Source organism: Blennius ocellaris (assembly GCF_963422515.1).
Source record: "Blennius ocellaris genome assembly, chromosome: 7".
In the NCBI taxonomy this organism is placed as follows: domain Eukaryota; kingdom Metazoa; phylum Chordata; class Actinopteri; order Blenniiformes; family Blenniidae; genus Blennius; species Blennius ocellaris.
The window spans coordinates 8,128,231-8,141,365 of NC_137656.1; the positions used below are offsets into that span (position 1 = coordinate 8,128,231).

The 13,135-nt window shown below is 40.4% G+C and overlaps 1 protein-coding gene across 4 annotated transcripts in view; it reads right to left on the minus strand.

Annotated features, from left to right (window-relative positions):
- Positions 1-9,258, minus strand: part of LOC308132350 (calcium/calmodulin-dependent protein kinase type II subunit gamma-like) — a 77,067-nt gene extending 67,809 nt beyond the window's left edge. For all 4 annotated transcript variants that reach the window (XM_080499418.1, XM_080499419.1, XM_080499416.1 and 1 more), the window contains exons 1-2: positions 9,057-9,258; positions 1,124-1,218 (exon numbers count right to left, since the gene is read on the minus strand). In XM_080499418.1, coding sequence (XP_080355544.1) covers positions 1,124-1,218; positions 9,057-9,118 — 157 coding nt within the window. In that variant the 5' untranslated portion in view covers positions 9,119-9,258. The remainder of the gene's footprint in view (positions 1-1,123; positions 1,219-9,056) is intronic.
- Between the last annotated feature and the right edge of the window lie 3,877 nt (positions 9,259-13,135).

The window sequence follows — 13,135 nt, forward strand, 5'->3', positions numbered from 1 at the left end:
GACAAGTGGCGGAGAGAAGAGCCGCGGTGACCACTGCGGCGCTGCGATCGGCCCTGCCACTGTGGCATTTACCTCTCGGTTTGGTTTCAACGTTTATGTGATGGAGTAATTGGAAGAAGAAAAAAAAAAAATCTTGAATTAAATTGGTGGCCTTCATTTTGAAGAACTTGACAGGATTAGTGTGTTTGTAATATTCCAATTGCCAGTATATGATCATTTCATGGCAAAGTGCCCAGAAAATAATCAGATCAACTGTCAGAGGCAGGGTACGTCAGAGGACATCATGTTTCAGCAGAGACTTAAATGTGATTATTCTACTGACTTAGTAATGTTTATAATTTATTGTACAAGAAAATAACTTCCACCACTTTGCTGTGGTCAAATTAGTGGCTAATCACTTGAAGTAATTGATTGGGAGCTAATTTTAGTCCACATTAGTCAATCGTAAACCAGTTACACAACTTCCAACACAATTACCAAAACCTCTTTAAATAGCTTTGTTGTCACTCTATCCAACAGTCTGAAACTAAATCAAAGAAGCTTTCATGTAAGAAGGAAAAACTCCTGTTGAAGAAACTCCAAGTACCGCAGAAGACAGACCAACACCGGACAGCGATGGCAATAACTTCCTGTATCAATTTCAAGTCAAAAAATCTTAATGATTAGAAGGACAAATAAAATTACAAAATAAAATCATGTGTTTTGTTTTTGTACTCTCCAAAACAATCTGCTTTTCTATTTTATTCCTGAATTAAACATGTATCTATTTCAGGCTGCGAAAGTAACATCAAATGTGGTAAAAAAAAATCTGCTTTATCATCTTGCTAATATTATATTTGACTCAAATTGGAAAAGTAAAAATACTTTGCAAACAAGTACTACTTTCAGATCTTCTTGTATACAACAGATGGATTGATGCCTTTACTGTCACTGTATTCAAAACAGTTCTATTGGGCCTTACACTATATGAAGTGAAGTGATTGGTGACATTTAAACGCAAACTGTGAGGCTCATTTTTCATTTCACGCCAGACAGATACTCGACAACCTGAGTTCCTCTTCGGTTCACATTGTGCTGTGAAAGAATGAGCTGTGCCTCTGATGAAGAGAAACGTTGCGCTTACCTCTCGCAGATAACTTTTTGGTGTTGATTATTTTGGCGGCATACTCCTGTCCTGTGCACAGCTTGACACACCGGCGCACTATTGAGAACGCTCCTCTGTAAAAATCACAGAAAAGGAAAGACAGTGAGTTTTTGGTGCATCGCCGTCACAGACAGCTTGATGAAATAACAGGCAGGTGTTTTTATTACTCATGAATGTTTTTAATTAACTCCCCAGCCCACCTTATGCTCCTTCTGTGAGGTGGTGAAAGTGCAAACTTGATCTCAATCAGAAGAAAGAATAAACTCAATGTCATTCTTCACATGTTCACTGTGCAGCGTTGCAATGAAACCCTGCATTGCCTGCGTTTGTCTGCTTAATAGGCTCCCATGAGGAAACCGCTTTACACAGTCAGCATATTGGAACGGATGTGCACACACGTGTCATGAGGATGAGAAACAAACTAAATATGTCTCCTAGACACAAGGTGAACTTCAGTAGAAACAGTCTCCAGTCACCTTGAGATGAAAATGCAAAGTACATAATCAAATTCCCATATTTTCAGAGCAGCCTTATGGTTGAAATGACCATATAGGTTGATTATTCAAGTGTATGTGATAATAACACTTTAGATTTTGATGTCTGGATGTTATAAATAGAGGAGAGAAAAGGACTAATGTGATGTGACATGTCAGCTTAAAGAGCTACGAAAGCCCTCAAGGATCGAGTGGATGGACGGATGGATGGATGGATGGATAGATTCATTCATGTCTTCACATACATCTCAGATGTTTGGGGGTTTTTTTGGTCAGGTTGTTTTGTTTAAAGATATATTGGCCTAGTTTGCAGACATGTAGCTCTGCCCTGCCTCTAAATACAATCTTGACAACACAAACTGCATATGTGAACGTATGTGGCCATACATGTACTACCTTTCAAGATACCGATTATTAGCAGCCTCAACTCAAATATATCCATGTTTTCCTCTGACAATGCCCCTCAAATCAGTGATGATGAGCATGTGGCTTCACAGCGTTTAGCTGGATCTGCCCTTCGTCGAACCGGCAGCATTGACAGTGAAAGGTTGAGAGGTGCCACTGGTCTGCCTCCATACGGAGACAGCTACAAACAGCCAACAAGGTCAGGGTCAAAGGTGAAAGCTGACAGCTGACCGAGGCTGAGTGGAGCACGTATGACAATATCTATGTGAAAAACCCAGCAGCCCCTACCGAGGGCATTTCATGACTTTCACACCAGGTGAGCGCTGTGGCTTTGCGTCAGGTCTTTATTAGATCACGTGCAATATCAGGAAATAACATCCAAAACCCCAAAAAACTGACGGCGACCACTCGCCACAGAGCCACACAAACAAACGCATGTGCTTCATGCTCCTGACACCAAACTCCACAGCTGTGCCTGGAAAGTTCACACTCCGCGAGGTGAGGATCGACGGTCAGGGCTAAATATGCCTGAACGCGCAGAGGCAGTTAAATAAGGTAACAAGCCGTGAATCACTGCTTTTCAAAGTCTGCTGTGATGTGCAGGAAGATTTAAACAGGCCTAAAATTATTTTTAACAAAAAAAAAAAAAAAGGAGGGGGGGCTGCAGAAGGGTTTTGTTACTGAGTGCGAACATCGACACTACGACCCGGTGGTGCTGCACAAAAGTTAGAGTTGGATGTGTTAATGTATATTTAAAAGCTGTGATCTTTAAAGTGTGGGAGGATGGACTGCAGGTGCTTTGTCTCACACTTAACTGTATTGTTATGATTAAATGCCAGACTTCATAATGTTTTTCACAGTGTGTACAGTACAGTATATACGGTCTGCAGCGCTTACACTTGTTTTTGACTAAAGCTCATTTGTGTTGTAGCTAATGTGTTTAAAAGTTTATATATGTAGAGACCAGTATTTAGCATAAAGCAATGTAACACACGATAGCATGTCCAATCCAAACAAAGAAAAAATACAAAACACAAATAGAAATGCAAGTAAGAATAATGAGAAATACAGAAGATATAATTTACAGAGCATAACTCAGAGCACATAAAAGGAAGCACCAAAAAAAGCAGGTTTAAACTAATTGTTCTTTACAAACGGATCGGATTGTCCTAGTTCCAGTTCTTATTTCTGTTTTCCTGAGCTTTCCCAATTCATTATGAGACGTACCTGTGGACAAAAATGTCATAAAACTGATTGTTACACATTTTCATCCAGGTACCGAGGCGCACGTCTGTGTTTTCACAGAGTGAGGCGGACTGCACTGGTAATAAACGGGCTAAAGATGCACAAGCTGAGGCGCGATGCCTAAATGTCACCAGCCCTGTGAAGAAAAGTGACACCAGCAGAGAGCGGGTGCACATTAATTAGCTGTGCTCAGATGCTTGGATCAGTATCACCAAGTTTAAGGGAAGAGTTATCGTGAGGACGCTAAGACGTTCACACCTGCTCCTCCTTCCAGAGTCTGACGTGACGGGGTGAAATAATATGAACAGCCCCTGGAAGACAGTTTGCCACGCAGGATATGTAGATTAGACTGTCACACACACGCACACGAAAATAAATAATAGGTAAAACTGCTAATGAAAGGTGAAGCAGACATGTAATTTGAGCCCCAAAATTTCACTCCTGATTATCTTCATCAAGTTTCTATTGTACTTCAGCAAGATTACATTTTTAACAGAGGTGTCAGTCTCGAAAAGGGTTTAACTAAATTAACATTTGCAATCCCCAAAATCCTGAAGCTCACCATGTTTTATTTATTTAAGGGTCAATTTCAATTCAAGGCAAACTGTTTTTTGAGCTTTTTCACGGCAACAACATCAAAAACAAATGATAACAAAATGTTTTGAGATACATATTGTAACAGACTGAACAGAGACAAATGCAATGGATATTCAAGGAAATGCAAATTAAGGATGATAGAATTTTAAATTAGTGAGATTAATCACAATTAATTTACATACGTTTATGCGAATAATTAGTTTGGAAGAACGAACCTCAAGGCACAAAGACGATAACATCTTTTGCACAAGTGTTTATAATAATTGTAAATCAAATTGTCACAATACTAACCACTATCATCCCATCTTCAATGTCCGGTTAATATTGTGCAGAACTATACCTATTTCTTATTGCAATGATAAACATAACCCTGAAAAACAAAAACAGACTATTCAGTCTGGTGAGGATGGCCACAACGGTAAGTCCATGTCAGTGACGCCCGCAAGGATTAAGAGGTACAAACTCTACTTTGGTTCTACTGTTATAGTTCGTCTAAACAGCAAATCGTTTCAGCATGTATTCCCTTGTAATATTTTAAACAAAGTTAATTTAAGTGTTTGTTTTATTTTAACTTTAAATGGCTGTAGACACTGTGTGCTGGCCTATTGACTGACACTTTTTGGAATATTTCCATGGCTTACATGTGTAAATGCTGCATATTCGGATGCATTTTCCCTTTTTTTTTGTGATGGTTTAAATTTTTCCCAAAAGGGATAATAACATTACATTTGTCCTGCTTATAGTGCAGCTGACACAAATGCATCTCTGGTTGCGTCTTTGAACTTCACTCAAGTCTCCCCCTCTCTAGTGGAAATGAAAATCTAAGGAGTGCTGATTCCTCACCCAAAACAACCCCCCCCCCCCACACACACACTGCTTGATGCCACTTATCCTTCTGTTACACCTCCACTGAGTTTGCACAGGGTCGATTAGAGCTGATCCAAGCCTTTATCCGAAACTTTTACCACAGTTGACCATAAAACCAGTAATAGTTTCACCCCTGGCATTTATCACGGGTGGGATGAAAGGAGCTCTGCAGGGATGCAGCGTCGTAAATTAGTCTGATCCCCGTGTCTTCTGCAGCGATCAGTCTGGCAGGCAGCAGACGATTTATGACCGACACAACAACAAAACCCGCCAACGATCGCACCACACACTCACCTCCTCGACTTTGGATTCACAGCCATAAGACACAATGAACACCACACGTGTAAACTCATAAATTAATGATTTACTCCTGCTTAACTCCACTACACTTTAATAATCATTATATTAAATGTGCAACAAAGAACTTTGAGGCCATGAACTGTGGTTGCAGTCAGCTTTCTCGTCATTAAGAGTGAATTTGTTCAAATCAGAGACTTGTCATTTAAATTTCAGTATCAATCTGTCAATCAAAATTTGTCTTTCTTGGGAAATATTTGCACATTTGATGTGGATTTCATTAGCCTTTGGAGAAGTGACATCTAATAAGTTGCTACCAACATCTTTGGACGCATTATAAATTCATTGTTCACAGGTGATCTGTTACCCGGTCAGGCACATTAAAACAGCTTTAAAAGGCACTTTTCACAAGGTCTATTGATCTTGTGAACAACAACAAAATGATTTCACAATACTCCACAATTCAGCCCACCAAAAATAACATAAGTTATTTAAAGCCAATTTGATAACAGATAAACTTTGACTCGGGTCAGAAGGGAGTCGAGTCAGTGAATAAGCCAAACAGATGTTTCAGATGCTTTCAAACCCTTAAAATTGTGAAATAAATAAATACATGTGTTTGATTATTTATGTTGTTGTCACAAGTTGACATCGCATAAATATTTTCCATGGCCTCATCACAATGTGTGAACCAATGGTTCAATAGTGTCAAACTCAGCCATCGTTTTTCAGATGCTACAGATTCTTTTTTTGTCGAAATTACTGAACCGAGACCAGAGCTGACTGACAAAGCTCAGAGGAACTGCCTTCTCTTTCTCTACATTGTTTTGCTGGATCTGTACAAAATACAGTAATGAGGCTTCACTATCAAACACCAACCGAGACGCCACTGTGGTGTGGCTTTAAAAATCACTTGATCAGCAAGCCACGGTGACAGAAGAACAATGGGCAAGACAACACAAACATGAAATGCTGAATTAAATCCATCTCAAGAACAGTGAATCTTTCAAAGGAAAACTCTAAACCATTTTAGTAAGACAGTACTTTTTAACATCTGTCTGAGTAGCGTTAATACAACCGTGAGGAAATCAGAGGCAAAAACCTTGAAGTTAAGGATTTAAAATGTTGTGCAAAAGGTTGAACACATCTCCAACCAAGTCTTTAATTATTTGGTGAATGCAGTGGTGTACTCCAGGGTCTACGTGGGTGTATGGTGAATACCTACTTATTTGTCAGTGAACATTGCGTACGCCCTATTCTAAATCCCCCATGATGCACCACTCTCCAGTATCTCCAAGCCAGATTGTCTATTTTTTCCCCCAGGATGATGAAGCCTTGACCCGCCCTACTCTGCCTCTAATTGGCTAGTACACGCTGTAATTACTGCTCCGATTGGCTAATGTCTATGTTCACCTTTCAGCATGAGGGCTGACGAACCAATCAGAGGCAGAGTATGGCGGGACATGACAAGGCAAATATTGGTAAACGACAAATTATACCAGAATTATGTGGCAACGAGCAAATACTATGAACTTATTTTTACTGAATAGAGTAGTCTAACATGCTACTGTTTCTAAAAAATGGCATTTCTCGGCTGCTTTAACAGAAGCAAAAATGGAGCGAAATCCTCTTCTACAGGGACTAACACACCACTGGGTGAACATGACTTCTGGATTCAGCCTTCAAACTTAAAAGAAGTCAAGATTTGACATAAACCTTGAGGATTATCGGCATTGAATCACCTGATTTGAATTTTTATCTGTACTAACTATTTTGGCCACATCCCCCCCACACTATGAAAAAATGTGATCTTTGTCCGCTGTGGCAGTGCTCCAGCAGGGCACGCCTCTTTTACTGTGTACTTTCTATCCTTGCGAAAACACACCGTTATCAACATTACACATTCTTTGAGACATCTTTGTTCCTGTAAGGAAGCCTGCAGGACCCTCCTCGACGCCGCAGAGACCAAAAACCAAACTTCAGAGGTCTCAGAAATGGGTTTGGTGACCCGCAAGTTCATGTTTCTGTTTTCCTCAACTGTTTTCACAAGCTGTACGATTGCTGAAAAATTCCATGGCACATCTGACAATGTTGCTTATATCAGACCTTTATAATGTGGCAGTGCACCAGATTGCAGTAACCCCTGGTTGATGTTTGAGTCTGTAGTCAGAAGATGAGCTTGTTTGTTTCTGCGTGCATTTCTAGTTTTGCACAATCATGTCGACAGAAGCCTCCCAGCAGGAGACTCAGCACCTCAAGTCTGCACTGCTCGCCAAAACACCCACACCTCAACTTTGTCTGCTTTCACTGCAAAACGTCAAAAACGGACCGCACCATCGGTCCTACAGATGTTAGTTCTCATGATATCGTCATTCTGATACTTGACAAGGTTAGCGCACATTGCATGTTTACCTGATATCTTGCACCAACTGTATGTTTTGTCTCATGTTATGAAGTAATTTTTCTTTAACTACTGGACTTTTGATGTTTTTCAAATTTGGGGGAATTATTATTAATTGCTGTTGGGATCTCTTCTGTTAACTGTCCTAAACATTATATCACTTGATGTTTCATTAAAAACTTATTTAACTTTATGTCTACCACACTAACAATGAGTTCAGTAACAAAAATGCGTGTTTGAATAGTTTTAACCTCCACTGATTTCTTTTTAATCATAGCCTCATGTCAAAAAAAAGACTGACTCCCAAGCAATATTCTCCTGGGACTTGATCACTTTATAGATTAGAGTCACCAGTAAGAGTAATCTAACATCATCTTCTGTCTATATTAATGTTTGTGTACTTGCATTCAAGAATGTTTATGGCAAATGTGTGTGGTTTCATTATTAAAACAACCAACACTGCCCACTAGTGGACCTATGAGGACATTGCATAGTTTTTAGCATTTCTCAGGTTTCCATGTAAATGGACATCGTTTTCAAACAGTTGTCATGTAAACATGTACCGGAGTTGTTTTGCCTGGTGGGTCTGCAGAATCACCAGAACATGAAGCTTTTGACTTTAGTTATTTGATGAAAAGAGAAAGAAAATCATCCCAAAATGCATCTTTTCATCCAGTGTCAAAGTGAGAATTTCCCACAGTGGGGTTTATTAAAATGCTTTGGAAAGTGGTCAAATAGCCACGAGTGTCTTCTTAAGTCACAGTGAATTTTGTGGCTGAGGTTAGACGGAGCTACACCTGTAAGAAAATGCCACAGTGCAAAAGAAAGGGTAAAAAAGGAAACAAGTACTGCTCAGTAAGTCAAGTTGAAGCAATGAAGTCGGCATAACTTTTAAGTAATGGCCATCCTGTGGACACTTTAATAATCTGTAAGCAGTTTCTAGTGTGACTTGAAGTGTGAGCACTTTTCAGCCCTCATCTGCCCCCGACCTCCCCGAAGATCCACCCTTGTGCAAAGGGGGTCTTATCTGCTCTTATCTGCCTCCACTTCACTGCAAAAAAAAAAAAAAAAAAAACTCAGAAAGAAAGAGAGAGCTACTGTCCAGTGATGTTACTGAAAATGGTCATTGTGGCAACAGAATTAAGACAGAACTTTAAAAATTAGGTGACAGATTAAAGGATTTTACAGAAAAGATCAAAATAGACTTTAAAATAACATTTTAAGATGAGGAGAGATCGTTTTAGTGTCGTTCTGAGTCTCTGATGATGCGTCGGTCTCCTTTTCATCAGCGGTTCAAACTGGCGATTTTTATTTTTTAAACAAAACTTTTCACACAAGCAGCAGGAAATAACAAGAGATTTGCAGCAAATGTGACAGCAGCGCGCGCGCGCGCGCACCCGCAGACACGCTCACATGGAGAGACCAAGCAGCGTATTATTTTGAGGGCTGCCATCCCGAAAAGGCACACACCACATACGCGCGCACGCCACGGCTCGCCTGCAGAGTCGCAATGCTCTGCAACAGAAAAGCAACCGTCCCGTCTCCTGTACTAACATTACTACAAAACACGCACGCGCGCACACGCGCGCCCAGAGCGGATACTCACTTCCCCAGCTCCTCGTATAGCTGGTATTCGTCTGTGAATCGCGTACAGGTTGTCGTGGCCATGTCTCTCCCTCTTTCTCTCGCTTCTTCTCTTTTAACTCCGTAAATAATATTACTAATAATAAATGTTTTGGGGGTAAAATGTTCGTGCTATAAAAAAAAAAAAAAAAAAAGACAACACGTCCGCCCAGCAGCAGCAGGTCGCGGCCGTTGGAGCGGTGCAGAGGGCTGACCTGGAGCGCGGAGAGACGGTGGGATATGATACGGAGTACGGAGCGAGCTGGGTGGGAGTCCTCCCCTCTCTCGTCTCTCCTCTCGCTCGCTCGAGCCGGCGCTCGAGTCGCGAGCTCACGGAGCGCGCGCTCTCTCTCTCTCTCTCTCCTCATCTCCTCTCTCCCTCTCTCTCTCTCTCCTCTCTCTCTCTCCTCTCTCTCTCTCTCTCTCTCTCTCTCTCTCTCTCTCTCTCTCTCTCTCTCTCTCTCTCTCTCTCTCTCTCTCTCTCTCTCTCTCTCTCTCTCTCTCTCTCTCTCTCTCTCTCTCTCTCTCTCACAGCTCTGCGAGGCGCGTTCAGAAGTGTCAAGCACGCGGTGCTGCGCACGCGCTCTTCCTGCGACTATCTCTGAATTAAGAGCGACTCTATTTCACTTTTAAATCGGAGCGAGAACTAATTCATGCAGGGCACCGGCCCTCCACGACCGAGTTTGGACACCCCGGCTTTAAATGAACCGTTGAGTTGGCCAAATGGTTGTAAAATATCACGCATATATACGCTCCAATGCATTTATTTTATGAACACAGATAAGATCACACCTTAATGAGTCATCACAGCAGCTCCACATAACACTAAGATATGAAAATAAAAATGTTCAAACAGCAATAGATGCTTATATGTTCAATATTCTTCAAATAGTCCAATATATAAAATGATATAATTTCACAATAATATGAATTAACAATAAACGTGTTTACAATAGCAAGAAATTGCAATAAAAAAAGGTTTTATGACATAATATAAATAAACCAAAACTATGAGAATTCTGTAACAACTAGCCACTTCAAATGATGAGATTATCTTGTTTTGAAGGACAGGGGGAAAAAAAAAAAATTAAACTCCAGATGTCTGAATACTTACATGCATCAATTGAATGACAAGGAAGTATCCTTCAACTACGACATTAAAGAAGTCTGCAGGACTGAGAAATGACTGAAATCAGGATTGTATTGGCTCACAGTGAAGCTGATAAATTAATCCATGCATTTCTTACTTCCAGACTACACTATTTTAAATTCTTATTATCAGTGAGTCCAAATAACTGCCTAAGAAGTATTCTGTTGATTCAAAAAGCTGCAGAAAGAGTATTGACAAGAACAAGCAAGGGATATCACATCATTCCAAATATTAGCTTCTCTTCAATGGATTCCTGTTAAATCTACAATGTAATCCTTCTTTTAACCTATAATGCGCTTAACAGTCAGTCTCCATTGTATCATAAATATCTGCTGGTCCCATACCACCCCAGAAGAACACTTAGTTTTCAGACTGCTGCTCACTGGAGGGTCCTAGGTTTTCTAAAAGTAGCATGAGAAGCAGAGCTTTCAGCTAATAGGCTCCTCTCATGTGGAACCAGCTCCCACCATCAGCTAGGGAAGCTGACACAGTCTCTTATTTGAACGTTAGGTTTAAGATGTTCCTATTTAATAAACTTTGCAGTTATGGCTGGTTCAGGCCACCCTGGGCCATTTTGTATTGAAGCTGTTCCGGGTTTGCCATTACATGTCACTTCACAGTCTGTATTCTTCCTGAAGTCTGTTCTCTCCCTTCCTTCTGTTGGTAGCTTCCTGCAGAATCTCTGACACGAGAACTGGAAGTTCATGGTCTGGTAGATTTATTTATGGACAAACAGTTTGTTGAAGCAAAGTATGCTTACTTTGCTAAATGATGTACACACTTGTTGTACATGTTTAGATATGACTTCAATTGTGTGGGTAACCGTTCCGATTGCAATAGGATACAAAGTCTAATTCTAAATATACAACAGTAAATTCTTACTCCCATTAGCAATCCCAAACTCAGGTTGAAATGTTGTTCCTTTTTTATTCTTTTTTGTTTGGGTTTTGTATATTTTTGTATCATTTAATTTTGTAGATATACACTCTCCTTTCAATGTGCATATTGAAGCACAACAAGAAAATTAATCTGCTATTGAATTAATTTATATGATCTGGATGTTTCTTTTACTTTTTCCTTAACGTTTGAAAAAAAAACTATTAAAAAAAAAATCACTATGAGGGCACTGGTCCATGTCTTCCGGTCTCCTGCTGATCACACTGGCCTACTTGACGCAGTCCTCGTGACGTGATCGCGCGCTCTGTCGTCCTCTGGTGGGCAGGGTGCGCCCAAACGAGGGCAGGGAATCGAACACACCCCCCCGACCTGCACGCTGCGGATTTCCAAATAGGGACAAATATGAGAGCGCTTGTTTGTGCCTTCAAAATGCGCCGCCGGGCTCGCGACCAATGCACGTGCTTGATTTGGCTTCGAGGTGGGGGACGGGGCAAGCTGCATTCAGTCAAAATTCTTACTTATGTGTAAATTCAGTGGACAGTACTAATTTAATTCAACTTGATGTACGCTTCACTTTTCTTTTTTTTATTCTTTAGATCGAAAACGTTACACCAACTGTCCTGCAATCCTATAAAATCCTAAGACATCTGACAGAGTCTGGACGAAGGCAAGGTAAACAATGGGCCATCACAGAAAACACATGCACTCAGACAATTTAGAGAAAAGAAAGTAAATCATAGCACCTGAGAAAACCCTCAGCACACAGGGAGAATATGCTGTAGCCTAACTAACTATACAGACAGACCTCCAAGCCCGGACTCAACCTGGGGATCTTCCTGCTGTGAGGGAGAAAGGCTAACCACTACAGTGCTGTTCAGTCGATTACAAGTAAATTTAGATGAAATAGATGCCATCAAAACCCAAGATGACCACAAAATGATTTAACAAGTGCTTCAAAAGGAAGACATAGAAATAGACCAGAAATAGACCAGAGTCCATGTGAGTATTGTCATAGAATCGACTCGTAATGACATTTTTTTTTTAGAGAAACCTGGACAGATCTGTCAGAATGTGACTGAATCGAGAAATTAAAGTGGTGACATTAGTCACACACAAAAAAAGAGAAGGAGAAAGAACACTGAATGAACCGTGATGTCATTAATAGTCTCACGTCTTCTCATCTAACTTTAGTCAACTGGCTTGTCGGATGGGGAAAATATGTTGAAATGTAGCACATCCATGTGTTTCTGTCAGAAACAACACCTCACCTGTAGTCACAGGAACATGGAGCGACATTGCAGGTGCTATTGTACAGTTATCCCATTCCTTTTATAGTATGTTTAAGCAAAATAAGGAGGTGGTTGTTCAATCTGAGAAGGAAGCGTTTCCCAAATGCTCAGTGAATAAGAATTAATGACTGCATCAAGATGGTCATTGATTGTATCTTGAGAATGAGTTTACCTGTGAGGTCAGATTTATTTTTTAATCTTTTACAGTTTTATCTTTGTTTAATTTGAGAACGTTGAGAACTGTATATATGTAATGACTTCTAAGGCAAATACCTTAGAAGGGGCATAATTGTTTTAAACCTAGTCAACAATGGAAAAGACCAGCAACTGAATATCAGTAAAGATGGTGATATGTTACATTTTTATTTCACAAAAGACCACTCATCAATTTGATCCCCTCCATCTGGGTCTGTCCCATGTGTCCTTGAGCAATACTTCCAACCTCCCCAGCTGTTCAAGCGCCTTGCATGGGAGCCATGGACGTTAGTGTGTGTGAATGTGACTGATGATGTAAAGCATGTTGAGACTTCTGAAGTGGATAAATGCACTGCGTCAGTAAATCCAATTTACATAATATTGTGATTACTCACCGGAGTTCAATTTGCAATTATTAAAATCAAAAAAAAACATATTAAAGCTGTTGTGCAACCTCTCACACAGTCATAAATCACACCAGTCTTCGGTCCAGCTCTGACTCTGCAAACACAATTACAGCCGATTAGTGCC